General features: G+C 53.6%; 1 protein-coding gene across 2 annotated transcripts in view; it reads right to left on the bottom strand.

The window, feature by feature from the left end:
• The window catches only part of FAM163B (family with sequence similarity 163 member B), an 83,256-nt gene continuing 62,234 nt past the window's right edge, over nt 1-21,022 (bottom strand). Inside the window, exons 2-4 of one of the 2 annotated variants that reach the window (XM_012772564.2) lie at nt 4,911-4,932; nt 4,106-4,220; nt 1-3,494 (exon numbers count right to left, since the gene is read on the bottom strand). In XM_012772564.2, the coding sequence (XP_012628018.1) occupies nt 3,081-3,494; nt 4,106-4,198 (507 nt within the window). In that variant the 5' untranslated portion in view covers nt 4,199-4,220; nt 4,911-4,932 and the 3' untranslated portion in view covers nt 1-3,080. Of the gene's footprint in view, nt 3,495-4,105; nt 4,221-4,240; nt 4,933-21,022 lie in introns of those variants that run through there. The other variant, XM_076000421.1, reaches the window with a different exon arrangement.

Raw genomic sequence — 21,022 nt, 5'->3', positions numbered from 1 at the left:
CTCTGGTTTTGATTTGTGGGCTGATGGCATTCGCAGGAAACAGGATTGCATAGGATGCTCTGTACTCAGGGACTCTGCTAGATCAGGGGCAAGAAGCAGGTGATCGATAGTCAACTGGGTTGTCTTGATTAAATCAACACGGGTAGGATGACATTGACATAGCTGCTGTGGGATTCCAGGGGAGCAAGGCACTGGGGCTGGTTTGTCAGGAAGTGGGGAGCACTACCAGGCCCAGCAGCCCGTCAGGGCTTGCACTTGGCCCAGTGGGGGCTGGCGGTGGGCTGGGGCGTGTCAAAGCTGCACTGGGACACAGACCTCATGAGCCTGCTTTAGAGCTGCTTCCTGGTGCAGGAGAAGGGTTGCCATTTGAGGCCACTCAGTGGGAAGGTCAGATGAGCATGTTTGCGTTTTCACCGACAGTTAAAACTCTTTTGCTGCTGCTCTTGTGTTTTGTTGTGGTCTTTCACCCCTCAAAAAGCATCTCTATACACAGGGTCAGACAGGAAGGTAAGTCCTGGCAAGTACATCCAGCCCCTGCCAGGACCAGTGCGGGAGGGAGTGGCAGATCTCTAGGAAATCCTCACTTTGGGGATCACTAAAGGCCCTTAGAGTCCACCTGGGCAAGCCTTGCTTCCTTGTAGAAAATGGAGTGCCAGAGAAGTGACTAGTCCTAGAGCTGACGAGTGACTAAAATGTGACTAGAGGCCAGGTTGTCTGTTTCTCAACCCAGGGCACTTTAATTCCAGATCAAGATGCAAAGTGACAAGTTGAACAGGGTTATGCAAAAGGTGTCCAATCCCTTTCCCATCCCCTCTCCCTCACTGCACCCTGCCCTTTGTCAAGTGCAAAATCAAGATTTCAGCAAAGGGGCCAGCCCTTTCTCTGCTTCTCCCTCTGTAGCATTCAGTGGCTCAGGAGTGGGTGGGGGTCAGCTATGCCCTGGGGAGGAGAGGGCAGCTCCTGCAGAGGCAACTGGAAAACTCATCAGGCATACTTACTCAAAAGGCATTAGGCCACTGCCGAGTTATAAGTGGGCAGTGGGAGTTGGACGCAGGGCCAGAGTGAGACAGCAATACGTGGCCATCACCAGGAGGCTGGATGGTAGGGTGGCTGAGGAAAGGCAGTGAGCATGGAATCTAATAGCTGAGTCACATCCCTCCAATCCTCAGGATTGGGGGCTGTAGCTCTAGGTGAGGTCCTGCTCTAGGTGTCATGGGTGGATGCCCAAGTAGAACATCAGCCTCTAGAGGAGCTTATGTGGCTTCAGCTGCTGCAGCGTTGCCCCATGAAGAGCCCAAGCTCCTCCTGTTTACCAGCCAGCTGGTTGCCATGGGATTTGCCATGTTAATCACCTTTTGTTCATGCTGTCTGGGGGTCAGACTTTTCTTTCTAGATGCTACATCTGAGACCCTTCCACTCTGCAGCTCCTGAAGGTGTCTGCTGGTGGTGACGTGTGTGTGTGTGTGTGTGTGTGTGCACACTTGTACACAAACACACCCTCCCAGGCCTGCATCCATGCACTGCTCAGCGTGGTGGACCAGGGCCCAGAGACCATCACTGAGGTCTCCTCTGCCAAGCTACTAGGACTCTAGCAACAAAACTTAAAAAAGCTTCTCCAGCAGTGGGCAGCTGGTTCCTAAGGCAGAGAGAGGATTTTTTTTTTTTTTTTGAGACAGAGTCTCACTTTGTTGCCCAGGCTAGAGCGAGTGCCTTGGCGTCAGCCTAGCTCACAGCAACCTCAAACTCCTGGGCTCAAGCGATCCTCCTGCCTCAGCCTCCCGAGTAGCTGGGACTATAGGTGTGCACCACCATGCCCCGCTAATTTTTTTTTTTTTTTTTTTTTTTTTTTTGAGACAGAGTCTCACTTTCTTGCCTAGGCTAGAGTGAGTGCCGTGGCGTCAGCCTGGCTCACAGCAACCTCAATCTCCTGGGCTCAGCGATCCTACTGCCTCAGCCTCCCTAGTAGCTGGGACTACAGGCATGCGCCACCATGCTCGGCTAATTTTTTTTTTTTGTATATATATTTTTAGTTAGTCAATTAATTTCTTTCTATATTTTGGTAGAGACGGGGTCTTGCTCAGGCTGGTTTTGAACTCCTGACCTCGAGCAATCCACCCGCCTCGGCCTCCCAGAGTGCTAGGATTACAGGCGTGAGCCACCACGCCCGGCCCGCTAATTTTTTTTCTATATATTTTTAGTTGGCCAATTAATTTTCTTTCTATTTTTAGTAGAGACGGGGTCTTGCTCACTCTTGCTCAGGCTGGTTTCGAACTCCTGACCTTGAGCAGTCTGCCCGCCTCGGCCTTCCAGAGTGCTAGGATTACAGGCCTGGGCCACCATGCCCAGCCCAGAAAAAGGATTTTTAGGAAGCTAAGGTTAGATAGTCACTTGGTGCAAACCCCGCAAATAACCTCAGGCCATGGCCTTTAAAGTCAACTCAAGGCATTCCATGAGGAAGGGGCCAGATGGAGATGTGGCACATTCAGGAATCAATGTCCTTATGGGAGGAGCTATGGTGCAGCAGTGTCTACGATAACCCAAGTACACAACTAGACTGTGAATTAGCTCTGGGGTTCGTTTTAGCAGGTGAGTCCTCAAGAAGTCCCTTTTCCATGCCTTCTCCTCTCTTGTTAAATTCTGGAATGTCTTAGTTCTCACTTCTCCTCTTCCCCTTTGTCCCTCTTTCTTCTGGGCATGGACACTTCATCTCCCAAGGACTCTGGAAGCCTCCAGAGCCTGTGCTTAGCTTTCCCTGGTGCTCCTTGTCCCAGCGCAGGACAGGCAGGGGCCGGGGCGCTGCCAAGGGCTGCGGTGCTGCTGGCCTGCCAGGGCACGTCCCAGCCGGGAAACTGGCCAGGCCGCAGACTCGCCCTATCGGGTCCCCTCTGGGCCGTGGGCTTGGAGCCGGGCCTGTCCTGGATCTCAGTGCACTCAAAAGCTTGAGTCCTGGTGAGCCCGCCACTGCAAAGCAAGAAAAGCCACAGAAGCAGAGGCGACCCTTGTGGGGCTGCTGGAGGGCCTGCCACTCCCCTATCCCCGCCGGGCAGCAGTGTGGTGTGTGCGGTCAGACGTGGAAGTGGTTACACGTCTGTACTGACAGCCCTTGGATTGGTGAAGGCCTCACGCCCAGAGCCTGGCCAGGTCACCGGGTAACTCTGGGGCGCTGCCAATTTGAGGGATGGGGGACCCCCCTCTTTGTAGTATGTAGGGGCAAAGGAGAGCCTCTCGCCTCCACCCCCATTGGGCACCATGTCAGCCGTCCGTATGTAAAAGGGGGAGCTATATGGGGAGCAGGTGGTGCAGTGGCTCCCCCCCACCCCACACGGCTGGCTGCAGGGCTCGCCAGTGAGAGGCGCCAGGCTGCCTCTGCTGTCCAGCGCTTGGGAGCTGCAGGCATTGCAGCTGAGGCCTCTGGGATGCGCCGGGCGGTCGTGCTCCTGCTGCTCCTCCTCCTCCTCTGCACCCTCAGATCCGCTCTTCTTGCAGCAGTAGTACTGGGGGAGGGAGAGGGATGCTTCAGAGGGGGCGGATTCTTGCCCTGGCCCCGGTGCCGTTATGCACACACAGGCACCTGCGTCCTGCTCCAGCGAGGCCCTGGGGTGGAGCCCTTTGTTGGTGCTGCAGCTAAAGCCGGACAGCGCGGCCTCGTTCTGCAAGTCACGTTCCCAGCCTTGCAAGGGCCACATCTCCTTTCCTTTCCCCTCCCTCCACTCCTCAGTGTGTTAACACGGCTGCAACTGGGAGGCGGGAGGCAGAGGAGGGATGTGCACATGGTGTTGAGGACAGGGCTGCTGGCAGTGGCTCTCAGGGTCTCCCAGGACGGTGCTCTTCCCACCACTCCTGGGGCCCCAGAGGCACAGGAGACACAACACGGTGACCAGTATGTTGCCAGCACATTCCCTCCAGGTGCTGTGAAGGGTCCAGGGGTGGGGGTGCACAGCCTCCTCTCACCGGCCCCGACTCCCAGCCTCCCGGACTCATGCCTCCCACATTCCATGGCTTTGGGCCCTGTCCACACCAAAGTGGGCCTCTGGTTTCTGCTTCCTTGACCAGACGTGGTTTGCTACTGGTCTGGTGGCCATGGCTGCAGGCCCAGGGGACTGACCTGGAGCCTACAGTAGCACAGGACAGCGATGATGCAGAGGAGGATCACCGTAGCCAGGATTCCACCGGTGATCACAACCGTTCCCGCTGTCATCCGCCCGACGCCCCATCAAACTCTGTAAAGGTGTGTGTGAAGGGGTGCGGACCAGCCGTGGCTGCCCCTTGGGCTGGGCTGGGGGAGCCTTCCTGGAACTCTCTGCTGGGCTGGAGGTAGGGGCCCGGGAGCAGCAGGGGCAGGAGGCCCTGGCTGGCACTAAGCAACCCCCATCACATCTCACTGAATTCTCACAGCATCCTTTCAGGACAGTTATTAATTATCCCTACTGCACATCTGATGAACTGGGGCTGGGATTAATTGGCTGGGATTCCACCCAGCCTGGTTTACCCTAAAGGCTGCGCTCTTTGTTGCTGCCTAAGGAGCACACACGCCAATGGCCGCTGAGCCCTTGGCTGGAGGGGACAGGGCCCCAATCTCAAAAGTTCCACTTGGTTCTGTCCTGGCTCAAACCATCGCTTCTTTTGGGGCTGTCTCTCCTCTCCTTCAAACCCTCCTGGACAAGGGCAAGGACAGGACCAGGTGAGCCCAAAGGCAGCTCCTGGCGCTGTGGCCAGGTTGGGGGCTGGTCCTGGCTAAAGGGGCTGAGTGAGCAGGATGGGGCAAGCCCTGGGTGTGTGGCTGTCCTGGCCTTGGGCAGACTCTCCATTCAGGTCACTGAAGGAGGATTTCTGAGCCTCCCCGGGACCATGGGAACAGGAGGGTGGGGACTTGGCTTCTTGAGGGTGGAAGAATAGCTGCAAGCACTTACGTTCAGTAGCGGGAACGGTGACCTGCAAGACAACAAAAGGGACAGAGATGTTGGGAGAAGAGTGGTACCTACCAAATAAGGGTCTGAGGGTCAGATGATTTCAACCCCACCCTCATCTTGCTTTTTCCCCTGTGTGGTATATCATTGATAAACCTACAGACCCAGAGTCCAGGTCTCGAGCTATGTCTCCAACTGCTAGTAGGCAGACATTTCACTTGGATGTCCATGACAGGCTAGAGTCACCACTTTGCTCGCCAAATGAGCTCCCCACCTCTGACCTTCGTCTCTGTTAGTGGTTCTACCAGGGCCGCCCCAAAGAGTTTTGCAGGTTGTTCATGACTCGAAGGGCAAGTGTGGGCTAAGACCCAGCTGCGCTCTGCTCACAAAGCCGTGCGCCTGGACAGGCTCCCTGGGTGGAAGGGGAAGGCTTTTCTTCACCCAAAGACACCACATGCCTGCACTCTGCTCCCAGAGGGGCACCGCCCAGTGGCAGGCACTGCTCCTGACCCACTGAAAGGGCCTGCAGCTGCACCGCTCCGTGTGGTCTGTGGGCCTGCAGTGTGGGCGCCACCTGGGAGTGTGTTAAATTTGCCTCTCAGGCCCACCACAGGCCTGGTCGGTGAGAGTCTGCACTTCCACAGGGTCTTGGGTGATTAGTTGGCACATTAGAGTTGGACAAGACCATGGGATGTTCCCCTCACTGCCCAGACTTTAAAATCCTCAAATTCTTTGTTCTTCTGATCCCCATGCCAGTCAAGGCTCTTCACATCTCAAGCCTGCACTTGAGACAACCTGCCTGGTTTTGTCTCTGAGCACCCTTCCTAGCACTGGCAGGTCAGCCTCCCGCCACACACCCGTGGCCCTGTGGCTCCAGCGCACCATGCTACCCACAGGACGCATTTATCTGGGCACACGACTTTAGATGGAGCTGCAAGGGCCTTGCCCTCCCCCTTCCCTGCAGCTCACCACCCGTTTATCTTTTCCCCTCACCCTCCACTGTTCCCCCAGTCTGATGGCATTAAGACCACTGGGACTTAGGGGTGCTCTGTCTTAGGCTGTGAGAGGAGAGAAGGTGAAGCAGCCTGACATAAGTGCAGATGTTAACTGTCAAGTTGGGGGACATATACCAGCGATCTGGGAGTACAGCGAAGCATGCTCCGACCTCAGAGCCTGAGGGGCCTCATGCATGAAAAGCCACAGGTGGTCTGACATGGAAACTTCTCATGGCTGTAGAGGTGGATTGCAGTATGTCAGCCCGGGAGAAGGGTCTCAAGGCTTCCATGGTGTTTGTGCCCTGGGCCATGCTCCTTCTCTCCCTTTCTGTCAACAATCCTCAGTTAACGTAAATCTAGTCTCCCAGTGGGAAGCATGTAGTTTCTTTGTTCCTTGATCAAATGGGTCGCAGCTTCTGACATTAAAGATTGATATCCATGTACATAGCTTGAGTTTGGGATAAAATTAGCTAGTTTACCTTGGGACAGGTTGTACCTACTGAAGAATTACGTGTTTTTCACTTCTAGAGAGGAGAAGGAAATTAGCTAGGATACCTTGTGATTTTGGGGAGAGCCCCGAGACCTTTGATCACTGTATCCCATGATTTTTCCACGTGCAATCACTGTATTTTGCAGCATGGCAAAGAGAATGAAAAGCAAGTGCTGGGGTTCAGCCGCCGCCACATTGGCACCGGAGTGCTGGTGGTCCCCTGGCCTCCCCGCTGTCTTAGCTACTGTCTCTGTGTCTGTGTTTCTTTCATCTCATGCAGCACAGCCTGCCAGGGGACCCATCATCACAGGGGCGTCGAGAACCCCGATACTACACGAAACCTCTGCCCCACCAGGCAGTCCCAGGTCCTGAGCGTGTAGCCTAGTGATGAAGAGGCAGCACGCCGCAGGACACTGCATGAGACGCAGAGGCACAGCCCGGGCTGCAGGGACAGAGGTGGCACAGCTCATTACCGGGAGAGACGCTCCACAGGAGATGCTGTGTTTGAGCTGAATCCTAAAAGCTGAGTGACGGCTTGTCCACTAGACGAGGTAGAGAGGGCAGAATGAACAGTCTCGGGTGTGAAAAACATGGGGCAAGGGTGGCTGCAAGGAATCTGGACAGGCTGGGGCAGGCCCGGCAGGCATGAAGCTGGAGAGGCTGTAAGCCCAGCAGGGAACTAGGGTTTAACTCTCTTGGATGGGACAGAGGTTCCTGAGGGGCTTTCAGTAGGGAAGGCCATGACCCTTCTTTCTCTAGTTAAGTCCTGCCCATCCCGATGGTCTCTCATTTCTGGACTTCTACCACAATGCCTTTCCCTGCTCCATTCTCCAAATCCTAACTTGGTGGGGTAAGAGTTTACTTTTCATGTGGAAAAATCTTGACTCTTCCACTAAATTATCCGTCTTTTGGGACTGCATCACACGCTGTAAGGAAAGATTTCTGCACTCCCCTCCTAATGGCAGCACGGCTAAGCAACTACAGAGAAACATTGACTAAACCTCGGCCTTCTACAGACTTTGTAACTTCCATCTTGTTATAGCAGAACTGCAAAATAGTATGGCTAAGCAACTTTTATAACCCTCATCTCATGTGAGCATTATAACAATTTTTTCTTCTGTAACCAACAACTTCCTCATAACAACACATAAAAACCAGCATATTTTTAACCCATTTGCTCAGAATTTGGAGGCTAGACCCCGAGCCCACGGGTAATAAAAGCCTGTTTTGCAGTACTCTCGTGTGACCCTTGGTTTGTTTCCTGGTCCTGCTTGCTGTAACATTTGGTTCCCTGACTGGGAAACCCCGACAGACAGCACTGCCGCTGGGGCCACCAATCGGGACAGGACGCTGGCCAGCAGACCCCGACAACCGGTGAGGATCCAGGGGCACCACGACCCCGACTGGGGACGCTCTCCTGTTCCCTCAAAGGGGCTCCAGCCACCGCTGGTCCTGGAACCCGTCTGGACACTGAAAGAGTGCGTGCAACCAGGAACCGGGAATGGCCATCTGGACTGCGGAAAGGTACCGGGCACCTGTCCCAGGACAAAGGCTAGACTTCTTGTTAAGGAGAGGCAGGAGCCTTATAGGACGGAAGAGGAGACTGACCACCTCCTGAAAAGGTTATAGGGTTCCCTAGGAGGGGGAATACAATAACCTCTTGGCTTGCCGGCGTGTGAGTGTGAATGATGGCCGTGGCTCCGGGGCGGCGACAGCTGTGGAGTCTGACGGGGTCCCAGCCTGCAGCTGGTTCCATGACAGCGTCATGCGGCATCACGGTGACTCGCTCTTTCAAAAGGAAAAGTGACCTGGCCCGGGCTTTATACGGGTGCACCTTAGCCAAGACGTGCCTCCGTCCGCACGAGGGGAGTGGCCAGGCAGATGCCGGGAAGTTACCCCACCCTGTGCGACATGATCAGTAGACACGCTATAGGAGAGTCTGAGTCTAACCCAACTGTTCTCAGCTGTATAATCAAAAATTAAAAAAAAAGATTCTCCAGAGATTATGGAGTAAAGATAAGACCAGGACGTCGGCAGACGCTCTATAAATTAAAACGGCCCTCTTTTAAAATAAGGTGGCCTAGTAAAGACTTTAGCTGCCCCACTGTTCAGGCTGTCTAAAACCAGGTTACTGACATCCCTGGAAACCTAGATCAGTCCCCCTATATACACTGTTGGTAAGAATTGTTCAAACCTTGCCACCCTGGGTCCAGTTCTGCTCAAAAAAAAAAAAAAAAAAAAAGAGTAAGAAGACCTCCACTTGGCGGCTTAGCAAGTGTTTAAAGCCCAAGCCAGCACACCAAGGCTCACCGGATGACAGAGGCCTCCTGCTGCCTCCCTCTGATGGTGACAGCCCACCAAACGCCACAGCACTGTCAGTATCTAATAGCCTGAGGCCTGACGGCCCCGCGGGAGTGGTTCTGGTAGCCCACCACCTCTGTTCTGCCCAAAGCCATGGCCCAGCCCTACAGCTGCCGCCCCGTGAGACTCATGTCCCGCCCACGGTCACAGTGGATGTGGGGGGCCAGCCAATGACTTTCATGATAGACACAGGAGCTGACCACTCAGTAGTGACTATCCAGGTGGCTCCTCTCACCGGACGTGAGGTAACAATAATCGGGGCCACTGGTAACCAGGTGACTGGGCCTTTCTGCCAGAAACAATTGTGCCAGCTCAGGGGACGCTAAGTGACACACAAATTCCTCTATTTCCCAGACTGTCCAGTACCCATATTGGGACAGGACCTCCCATACAAATTGGGGGTCCAGATCATCTTTTATCCCCCAAATATCACAAATCTGTCAGCGGAAGTCCCACGGTCCAGCCGTAGGAAAATGGAGTGGTGCCACCACGACCGTCGGGCATGTGGCTGCAAGGCGCATGGGCGCAGCCACCGACCACTGGGCCTGCAAAGCCCTTACGCCCATGGCCACATTTTGGACACTGAAGGAAGAAGACAGCCGGGGCATGAGCGAGCACATGTGATCTGCTCCATCCAAGGACCAGCCACCCGTGGGCAGCTACCGGAGCTCCTGGGAGCGACACGACTCTGTCAAATATGGATATGGGTTTCGCGCTAATGGCCAACCCCTCCATGAGGCCCTGCAGGGACCTGAGACGCAGGAGCTAAAGTGGGGATCCAAGCAAAAAAAAAGCCTTCCGAGACCTAAGAACCAGCTACCCCGATCCTCAGCCCTAGAGCTGCCGGACCACACTGAGGACTTTAACTTGTGTGTATTGAATGTGACTGTGTGGCTGTGGGCCCTGGCGCAGGCCGAGGGCCCTTGGCAAAGACCGGCAGCTTACTTGTCCAAGCAACCCGATGTGGTGGCCTCGAGCTGGCCCTCCTGTTTGAGGGCAGTGGTGGCAACGGCCCTCCTTCTCGGGGAGGCTGAAGGGTCACACTGGGAGCACACACACGAGTTTGCATCCCCCATGGTCATCCGCCTCATTGATGACTTGGATCGCTGTTGGCTCCAGAAGCCGACTGGCCCAATACCGAGGACTACTCTGTGATAACCCACAGATAACCTGGGAAGCTGTGAGGACTTTATACCCCGCGACCCTCCTGCCCCTCGATCCAGGGCTCCCAGGCGATGACTGCTTTGAGGTGATAGAAGACATCTACGCCAGCCAGCCAGGATTGAAGGATACTCCCCTGACAAATCCAGAACTGGAACTGTTTATGGGCAGTAGCAGGGACAGGCAATGGAAGGTGGGATATGCAGTCACAACTGAGGACGAGGTGGTCCTAGCCGAGCCCCTACCGGCAGGGTGGTCCGCTCAAAAAACACACTGTAAGCCTTGATTCAGGCACTAAAACACACACACACAAAGGGCAAGCATATACACAGATTCCAAATATGCATGCAGCACCCTGCACATACATGGGGCCCTCTATCAAGAACAAAGACTCTTAATGGAAAAAAAAAAAAAAATCTTACAGATATTAGACGCCGTGTAAAAGCCCCAAAAAATAGCCATGACATACTCCGAATGGACTTCACTGAGCTAAAACCATGTTAATAATAATCATCTTCCCGGGATGGGTTGAGGCCATCCCCACCCAAACTAAAATGACAAAAAGTAGTAAAGGTGCTTCTAAAAAACATTGTTCCCCGCTACAGGCTGCCACTTTCAATAGGCAGTGACAACAGGCCAAGCTTTACGGCAGATGTCACGCAGGCTTAAACAAAGGTGTTGGGGGGTAAGTAAAAACTCCGTACAGCACACATAGGCCCCAAAGTTCAGGGAAAATAAAACACATAAACCGGACCCTTAAAAACACCCTCAACAGGCCGGGCGCGGTGGCTCACGCCTGTAATCCTAACACTCTGGGAGGACGAGGTGGGCGGATTACTCAAGGTCAGGAGTTCAAAACCAGCCTGAGCAAGAGCGAGACCTCGTCTCTACTACAAACAGAAAGAAATTAATTGGCCAACTAACATATATAGAAAAAATTAGCCGGGCATGGTAGCGCATGCCTGTAGTCCCAGCTACTCGGGAGGCTGAGGCAGAAAAATTGCTTGAGCCCAGGAGTTTGAGGTTGCTGTGAGCTAGGCTGATGCCATGGCACTCACTCTTGCCTGGACAATAAAGCAAGAATAGGTCTCAAAAAAAAAACACCCTCAACAAAGATATGCCAAAAACCTGGACTACCCTGGATAAACTTACTCAGCCTGGCTCTACTAAAAATCAGATACACCCTGGAGCCATCAAGATACTCACCCTTTAAAATTCTTCATAAAAGGTTCCCACCCATAATTAGGCTACTTAAAAACATATTACCCAGATAAAAAAAGACACTCTATAAGCCCAGCTTGTTTCCTTATCTAAGATCCTAAACAACATTCATCACACAGTTATAAAAAAAAACACCCATAACAATGGGGTACCCTGTTCACCCCCATCACCCAAAAAATTCAATATGGGTTAAAGATTAAAAAAAAAAAAGATGCCTCTTTAGCCCACCTAGACAGGCCCCCACACTATAGTCTTAATCACGCCCACTGCAGTTAAGGTTGCAGAAATAACTCCCTGGATTCACCACACCCAAATAAAAAGAGTATCAACTGAGAAAAGCGAGGTATCTAAACGACAGAGCAAGACCCACCAAAGATCCGTCTCCGAGGTGACAACCGCCGAACAGACGCGCCAGCATCCTCAAGACTGACCGGACTCACCATCTATGCCCCTGGGCTTGTCAGCACTGTTGGCCCTGTTACTGGGCATTGGATTTACTCTATAGTTCCCCAGAACTGGGGGACGAGTAAAAAGGTGTGTTTTGTCATATTGTTCTAGGTTGTAATAGCTTTCTATTTCTACTCCAGATATTCCTATAAACAATCAACAAGACCCAAAAAACCTGCCAAAAACCCATCTCTGACACAATACCAGGTAACTGCACCCAAGCCTAAACAACTGGACTGATTTCCTACACTCCCATTGGCCTATCAAGACTATCGGCCCTACTGCTAGACATTAGACTTTGCTCCACAGCCCCCCAAACTAAGGGATGGGCATATTACAGATGGTCTATATAGGTTATGGTGAAGTTCACAGAAAAATATTCATTACAAAATTTTATATATGGTTAAGTTAGCCATAACAATTTAAAAAGTTTTTGTTAAAATCACAAGGTTTTCTTAAAATATTAATTTGCTCTTAAACTACAGTCACCCAAAGGACCACAGCCCACCTCAAGGCCCACCAGGCATGCTAACTAACCAGGTTAGGCCAGGCCCACTGATGGGGCAGTAGCCATGGCGCATGTGGGGGCAGGGAGAGGGGCACTCCCCTCATAATGACAGCATGGTTAAACAACTATAAAAAACATTTGACTATGCCTCGGCCTTATACAAACTTTATAACTTCCATCTTATAATAAAATTGCAGAATAGCATGGCTAAGCAACCTTTATAATCCTTATCTCATACAAGCCTTATAATTTTTTCTTCTATAACCAACAACTTCCTTATAACAAAACATATAAAAACCAACATATTTTTAACCCTATTTGCTCAAATTTTAGAGGCAAGACCCCTCTAAGCCCACGCATAAAAGCCCGTTCCACAGCACTCTCTTGTGGGCTCGCTCCTCTCCCATGCCATCGCGGCAGAGGCGCCCCTGGCAGCGGAGCAGTCGGGCCAGGTGCGACTCCGGGCGACCCGCAGGGCGACAAGCACGACGCAGGGCCAGGTGCGACCGCCAGGGCGACAGGTGCCACGCCCGGCGACAGGCGCGACCCGCAGGGCTACAGGCCCGACCCGCAGGGCGACAGGTGCCACGCCCGGCGACAGGTGCGACCCGCAGTGCAACAGGCCAGGCTCTCAGCCCCGCCCGCCGCTGCTCACGTGCAGCAACTGCGCCCGCCCGCAGGGGGCGTGCTTCGGGGCTGGGCGTCCGCCGGGGGCAGCTTAAGGGACACAGGCAGCGGGGACCCTCCCGAAAGGCTGGTCGGGAGTTCGGGAGGAGCCGCGGAGGGGCGCGGGCAGGCGGGGGGCGGCGCGGGCAGGCGGGGGGGGGGGAGGCAGGCGGGGCGGCGCGGGCAGGGGGGGGCAGGCGGGGCGGTGCAGGCGGGGGGGGGGCAGGCGGGGCGGTGCAGGCAGGGGGGGGCGGCGCGGGCAGGCGGGGGGGGGGCAGGCGGGGCGGTGCAGGCAGGGGGGGGCGGCGCGGGCAGGCGGGGGAGGGGGAGCGGCGCGGACAGGCGGGGGGTGGGGGCGGCGGGGGCGCGGGCAGGCGGGGGGCGGCGGGGGGGGGGGCGGCGGCGCGGGCAGGCGGGGGGGGCAGTGCGGGCAGGCGGGGGGCGGCGGGGGGGCAGTGCGGGCAGGGGGGGCAGTGCGGGCAGGCGGGGGGCGGCGGGGGGGCGGCGCGGGCAGGCGGGGGGCAGTGCGGGCAGGGGGGGCAGGCGGGGGGGGCGGCGGCGCGGGCAGGGGGGGGCGGCGGGGGGGCGGCGGCGCGGGCAGGGGGGGGCAGTGCGGGCAGGGGGGGCAGGCGGGGGGGGGCGGCGTGGGCAGGGGGGGGCTGGCTCGGGCAGGCGGGGGGAGGCAGGCCCAGGACGCCTCACACGCATCTCTCCTTCCCTCCCAGGTATGACATGAGGCATTGTCATCGTTATCAACGCCTTTCCTCGGAGTTACCAAGTGTGACTGTGAGGAAAAAGTGAGAGGTATGTATGAATTCTTTGAAACTCTAAAAATCCCTACCAACAGGGTTATTTGTGGAGGAATGGAAGGTCCAGACGTTTTGTGGCTGTTTAAGTCTTAAAATCATAATCCAGAAAGGCGTGAGAGAGCTAACCAGCTCTCAGCCAGTTTCCTCAGGGCCCCAGTACTAATGGTACAATTTGGTATTTAAATTCCTGCAGTGACTCTCTACTATTTCAGGTGGGCTCATTTTCCCTTTGTGTCGGGGATGTAAATGCTGACAACAGCTCCCTGCACCTGAACAGCACCCCACAGTTTACAACGGGCTCCATCTATATTCCCACCTATGGCAAGCAGGCTCCGAGGTGGCCCCACATGCTCCCTGCCTCCTGTGCCCCCTCCCCTGCTCTGTGCCCCCTCCCCTGGGCACGGGTGCAACATGTGACTTGCTTCCAACCAATGGCATACAGGAAAGGTAATGGGATGTCACTTCCATGAATAGATTATGTAAGATTCTGGCTTCTCTCTTGCTAGCTAGTGCTCTCCTTTGCTGGTGTTGATGCATCAAGTTGCCTTGTTTGGGATGTCCATGTGACAGAACTGGGGGAGCTTCTGGCTACTTGCCATCTAGAGACTGAGGCTCTCAATCCAGCTGCTCAACAGCAACTGAACAAACACATAAAGGAGAGTGGAAGAAGATTCTCTTTCAGTTGGGCTTGCAGATGAAACTGCAACCCTAGCTGAGACTCTGCAGCAGTGGACCCAACCAGCCACGCCTGGCTCCTGACCCACGGAAACTCCAAGATAATCAGTGTTGTGTTGTTTTAAGCTGCTTAGTTTATAGTAGTTTTTTATGCAGCAAAAGACAACTAATGCACTTTCCTGAACCTTAAGAAAAACCCACAAAATGGGGCTCCACAAGGTAGGAGGTAAGCCAGACCACTAAGTAATTTGCCTGAAGTCACAGGCTATCGACTGTCTGAGTCAGGATGCAAGGGCCAGTACTGTGGAGCTGCCACCACACCAGCTGCCTCTTGAGTGGCTTCGTGAGCACAGGAGAAAGCAGTCTCCAGGTTCCCACCAAAGCCCTAGCAGATCTGGGACAGAATGATTAGTGGTGGCCAACTCAGGGGCTGGGGGCAGCCAAAGAGGACAAAGCTGATGTTCACCAAAGAATCCCGAGGGCCTGCCCTCTGTGACCAGGACTTTCTGAAGCTCCTTACCCACCCAGGGCCTCACACCTACGTGAAACAGCAGAGCCGCGGCAGCTCAGTCACGCAGGCTGTGCCTGGGCAGACAGCAGTCGCGCTGCGTCATGGCCAAGGCATCAGTCCCTGCCAGAGAAAAGAGAGGGGATCAGTGAGGCCTGGACAGGGAGGCTGAGAGGGCAGCCAGGCTCGGGCGGCACCTGGTGTGACCCTGTGGATCCTCGAGTGGAAGTTTCCAAAGGGGTTTGCTTCCTGATCTCTGCAGCTGCCTTGGTCTGTGCAGCCTAAGATCCTGAGGACAGATCTGTGAGGTCACATGTTCTTGTGTCCTAGTCTCCGTCCCTCAGTGCTGCTGTCTGGGAAGTAAGGTACCACTGGAGAATTCAGATCAGCCCCCAGTTGAAGTGTCCTTGGGCCTGTGTGAGTGATCCCTGTCGGGCCCCACATCTCTCTTTCCAGTTCCATTCCCCACTCTTCCCTGAGCTCGTCCGTTATTTCCCGTGTCTGGCACTGCATACTCCCTTCCCTCACTCCGATATGCTGACTTCCATCAGGCCAAACGCATCAACTGTGGGATGCACGGGTTCAGGCTGATGTGCTGAGGGAGGGGGAGGTGGGACCCTCCCGAGACATCTACTGTGTTTCCCCGAAAATAAGACCTACTCATAAAATAAGCCCTAGCAGGATGTCTAAGCATTTGCGCAATAGAAGCCCCACCCCGAAAATAAGCCCTAGTGACGGGCGTGGCTACGCAGCGCGTCTGCACAACCCATGCGTGTCCTCGCGGAGCGGGAAAGACGACGAGCAGCCCTTCTCATCCGCCCCGTGAGAGCTCTATGGTTCGACAGGAGAGATCGGGGCCGATGGTTCTAAAGGAAACAGTCGCAAGACATTCAGGATGGAATTCGGGGTTTGGAGAGTAAGGATGATGTTCCAGAAGATGACTTAAGTATATTTGAATCAATGTAGATGGTTGTACCGTACTTAACAAAAATATCACATCTCCTGAAAATAAGCCCTAGGGTGTCTTCTTGAGGAAAAATAAATAGAAGACCCTGTCTTGTTTTTGGTGAAACATGGTAGGAACTCAATGTAGGCTGATTACCAGGGGTCTCCTTAAATTCTTTAAACACTCACTCCACATTATTTAGAAGAGTTTGGGCCTTATGCTGGGAAGGGAGGAGGGGAGGCCTCTAGGGTGCGTGGGGAGAGAGAGGGCGCCTCTAGGGGAGGGAGAGGAAGGGAGGAGGGGAGGCCTCTAGGGTGCCTGTCTGTCCTGGGGAGAGAACCCAGCCATTAGCCACATCCAGAGAGCCACTTGCCAAAGGGGACAGGGCTGACCACCTCTGGGTTCTTGGCCTTGGCCAGAAGTTAGAGGTCAAAGGACGGACATTGGCATGTCTCAAGGAGTGGTGCTTGTCTGAGTCTAGTAGGTCTTGGGACCAGAGCTCTGGGGGAAACTGGAGGTTTCCCAGGAGGTGGCAGAGTGACCACAAGACAGAGCAGCTCTGTCTCCACATTTGCCTCCCTTCTAGATCTGGCCGTAATGCCGTCTCCCAGCTCCTGCCTTGGGCATTCAGGGCACTCAGGCTTTCTTTTCCCAAATATGTTCTCAGTCTCATTAAACTGAAAGTCACCTGGGACTGGCTGTTAGAGGGTGGTTCTTCCTACTCAAGTTTTGACTGATGTGCCAAAAGAGAAATCAGAAGGCTAAAGTGAGCTCAGCACAGATCCCTCTCCCCTGGCAGTGTGCAGTCTGTACAATGGAAATCTAAGAACATCTGTGTTAGGACCTGTGAATGCTTTCATCTATTCTGTAAAATACAGATGGGACAATGATTTGGTGAAGGTCTGGTAAGAAAGATTTCTGAGGTGAGCTGGGTCCTGAGCTACAGATCCCGGGGGAGAGGGCCATGGAGCTGCCCGTCTTGAGTCCTGTCTCAGTGCCAGTGGTGGGAAGACCTCAACTGTAGGGGCTAGGGGTGGGCTCCAGATGCTCAGGGGCTGAACAAGAGGTTGCAGGAGACCCCTGGAATAGAGATGTGGCACTTAGCACTGTTAAACTGGGAGTGTTTTGATTATTACTCATTATTACACCTTTTAATTTCTGAGTTGAGACTGTATAACAAAGTAACTGTAAGACAATTAAGAGTGGATGAAAATAACAATGGATTGGCTTAAGTTTTTTTCTATGGGCAGGGGAAGGTTTTTCCTACTGAATATATTTTAAAAGTAAAGGGGCATTCAAAGAAAAAAATTAAAGTTGCTTTTTGAGCACAAGTAATGCAATGTGCTTCTTTAACCTATCAGTTACTTATAGAAAAATGATCCATAGAAATGTAAAGACTCCCACTATCTTTTTTTCTAGATGAATAAACTGAGTTCAGAGAGGATAAGTGACTTGTTTAACACACAGAGCAAGAAACAGACGGAGTCACAGAGGCACTGGGAGTGGAGACCCCTGGCCCCAGGCTAGGGCCCTGCTGTTAGATGCTGTCCCTCCTTCCAGAAGATCTGTACTTACTTCATCAGGAGCTAAGGTGTCCCTGAAGTAGGGTTTCTCAAACTGGCTGGCTGGTAACAGTCACCTGAGCCACGGGCTGAGAGCTGGAGATTCCAGAGGCACAGAAGCAGCACGTGTGGGGTGGGGCCCAGGAATCCCTGCTGTTGCCAGGTGTGAGTCTCACCATCTGGCCCTTTTGGGAAATGACCTGAGAATGAAGGCCTTTGGGAAGATTTTAGTCTGGAGGCAGCAGGGGAGGGGTCACCTTGCAGAGCCTGTGGCATCATGTGGTGCCCAGCACAAGACTGGCTCTGGGTTCGGTGTCCTTGGGGCAAGCGGGCCAGAAGTCAGGAGGAGGAAGAGGAGGAAAGCCTGATGGGAACCAAAGGTGTGTGGTGTCAGCCTGGGTGGGATGGGGCCAACAAAGTGGTCGGAAGGAGGGACGTTAAAGGCCATTTCTCCAGCAGCGGCAGAGGCTGGGCGCTAAAAGCCACTCTGATAGAGTGTGTTGGTCCTTCGCTCCGCACAGGCCAGAGGTCTCTGTCGTCTCTGGAGGGCCCTGTCCTTAGTGGCTTCAGCCTCACTGCAGCAGGGTCACCTCATCTCACGCCTGGATGAATTCAGGAGGCGCCAGCCGCACAGCTGGCACCAGCATACGTGATTAACCATCAGCTGCCCCCTGCTCCTAGATCCGCCCCTTTAGGAGCTCAAGTTAATTGAGTGCGGCCTAAGCACTGGCTGATCTCAATTTCTTCCAATGCAGTCAAGCCTTCTCCAATCATTTATTAACTTGTGAAATTGACACAGCAGGTTAGCAGCCCCAGAGAAGAGGAGCAGTTCCCCCCCCTTACCTGTCTTCCTGGATTGCAATCCTCAGGCATGGCTGGCAGAGGGGAGCTGGGAAGGGGCTCCTTTTACTTTGATTGTATGTATGCCCATTACCAAGGCCTGACCCCCAGGAGGAGGGGCTGAAGACTTGGTGACATGGATCGCTTTGCCCCAGGTGGGTAACTACAAGCCGCAAAGAGATGTGTGCTATCTGAGAAGATGCGGGGAACTCTTGCAAATCAAGAACAAACCCAAGAACCTCAATGTAATAATGGGTAATGAACAAGGTGGTTTATGAAAGGTGCAGCCCCTAAAGGCTGACAAGGAAGTGAAGAGCTGCACAAACTCATTAGTAATCTGCAGACTGAAACCACAAAGAGCTCTCACTTTTTACCTGCTGGACTGGCAAAAACTAGAAGCAGGATGGGTGCAGGTGTGGGAACACAGGAGCACTGTGTCGGGTGTAGGGCAGCGCTAAGGGAGTGACCTGGCCCCACTTAGCCGCAGGAAGTACCCGTATACCGAAGAAACGGCAATTCTGCTCCTGGGTCTGTGGCCCCCGAATTTCTCAACACAGCCATGAGGGGTCATGTGCGAAGATGTTCATTACTGTACTGGGTTGTTTATGGTGGCAGGGAATTGGAGGCAATCTCAGGGATCGTCACTGGGGAGTGGAGAAGTCAAGTCAGGCAGGTGCACACCGTGGGGGCAATGCAACTGCTGAAAACAACGGACCAGACATACCTCAGCAGTATGTGGCAGAAAGGAGAAATCTCAGCACAGTGCCAAATGAAAAAAACAAAGAACCCAACATGAGCTGCATAACAATACTGCTTACATAAATTTAAAATATAAGCATACAGATCAACAATTCCCATTTTTCAAGAACACATACCAAAAACAGATACATATTATAGCTGCCTATGAAAGAAGGGGAATGAGAGTGGGAGAAGAAGGAAAAAAAGAGATGGCCTTGCAAAGAGCAATGATGAAGGATACTCTGCTGTGATCTGAGGAGTATAATTAACTTAGTCTTCTGCCTCTGAGGTCCAACTCAAACAAAAAGAGAAAAGAAGGAAGAAGGCTTTCACCTCCCCCAGGGAGCCTTCTATGATCAACTTAATGCTGATGTTTTTGTTTGGCCTTTTTAAGTCCTATCTGTCCTCAGGGATCCATTTATTGATATGCTGATGTCCTGTGGGTATGTTTTGCTTCCTTCACCAGAGTATGGGCCATTTGAGGGCACAGACTTGGAGTCACGCATCTTTGGTGGGCCACACTCCACGTTCTGCACACTGGGTGACCAGGTCTCACGGGCAAGTGGCTTCGCACGCTCAGTGCTGTCTCGGCACGGAGCCTTCCCTTCTGGGCTGCTCTGCTGCGTAAGAGTGGAAAGAGCACGAAAGTAGGAGTCCCAAAATTTGGGTTTAAATTATTTTACATACTCATTACCTGGATGACTTTGGACAATTAATGATCTCCTTGAGGTTCATCTGCAAAACGGAGATAAATAATACGCTTTTCTTTACAGGGTGAGGGTTACATGGGAAAATGGGGGAGGGGTGTTATTTAAAATTATGCCCCTTCTAAGGAGGGTAGAAGTTGTCCCAAGAGCCTCAGGGTCCCTGAGGTCCTCTGTGCTCCTGACAGAGGAGACGGCCCTTCACGCCCACTCTTCCCTTGGTGAGTCTGGCCACGCTAAGGTTTGGGAGTAGGCCTGGTGTGAGCTAGACCACTCAGCAAACAGAGTAAGAAAAGAGTGTTGGGGCCGGGGAGGCCAAGGCAGGAGGATCACTCAAGGTCACGAGTTCGAAACCAGCCTGAGCAATGTCTGGAGCCGCAGCTCCTGATGGCTGCCACAACCTCACATAGCCAGCCTGAGAAGGATGCCTGGTCGTGATCGGGAGACAGAAAGTGCATACTTTCTGTTCCTGCGACATGACGTAGCCCCCAGACCCTTACTGCCTTCCTTATACGGTTGTCCTTTGCCTCTCAGAGAAACCCGCCGAGCTACTGGCATATAAGTCTGCACTCTGTTCCTAATAAACGAGACTTGATCAGACTCCTGTCTTGTCTCCATTTCTTGTGTCTTATGCCTTTCCCAGGTCCCACTCCCTCCTCCGAGGACCCCACTAATAACTGGTCCTGCGGGTCGGGACAGAGCAAGAGCGAGACCCCGTCTCCACTAAAAATAGAAAGAAATTGGTTGGCCAACTAAAAATATATAGAAAAAAGTTAGCTGGGCATGGTGGCACATGCCTGTAGTCCCAGCTACTCGGGAGGCTGAGGCAGGAGGATTGCCTGAGCCCAGGAGTTTGAGGTTGCTGTGAGCTAGGGTGACGCCACAGCACGCTTGCCCGGGCAACAGAGTGAGACTCTGTCTCAAAAAGAAAAGAAGAGGAGAGGAGAGGGGAGGGGAGGGGAGGGGAGGGGAGGGGAGGGGAGGGGAGGGGAGAAGAAAAGGGTGTTGGGCGTGGGGTAGCTGGCAGATCAGAGAGGGTGGGGAGGGAAGACATGAGCCAGAGAGCACAGCCGAGGCTGGGGTTCTGTTGGGTCTCCTGGCCAGTTAAAATCCCGGCAGTTCATCAGTGCAAAAGGCTTTTAGGAATTGGGAGGTCTCTTATTTAATTCTAAGTTCTTGTAGTGTTGTTTCCTCAAATGTGAGTGATGTCTTTCTGTCTGTGGCAATCAAATGAAGGGGCTGAGCACACATCCGGGTGCACATCCATGGTGTTAGGGTTGTTCCAGGTGGGACCTCCAAAAGCATGTATAGGACAGAATGTGGATGACGCAGAGCTTAGGCTTGTAGACAACAGCCGCAGGAGTCTGGGAGTCCCGGACATTGCAGATCTGACGGAAGCTGCAGCCAGCACCCCTTGCCCTCCCTGCTCGGTGGAGACCAAGCTGTCCCTCCCCGGCTCTCCTGATAAGGATGACGCCAGAGCG

The sequence above is a fragment of the Microcebus murinus genome, chromosome 2 (assembly GCF_040939455.1).
Source record: "Microcebus murinus isolate Inina chromosome 2, M.murinus_Inina_mat1.0, whole genome shotgun sequence".
Classification (NCBI taxonomy): Eukaryota; Metazoa; Chordata; class Mammalia; order Primates; family Cheirogaleidae; genus Microcebus; species Microcebus murinus.
Note: the sequence above shows the minus strand (reverse complement) of the source record. Positions and strands in the feature narration are given on the sequence as shown.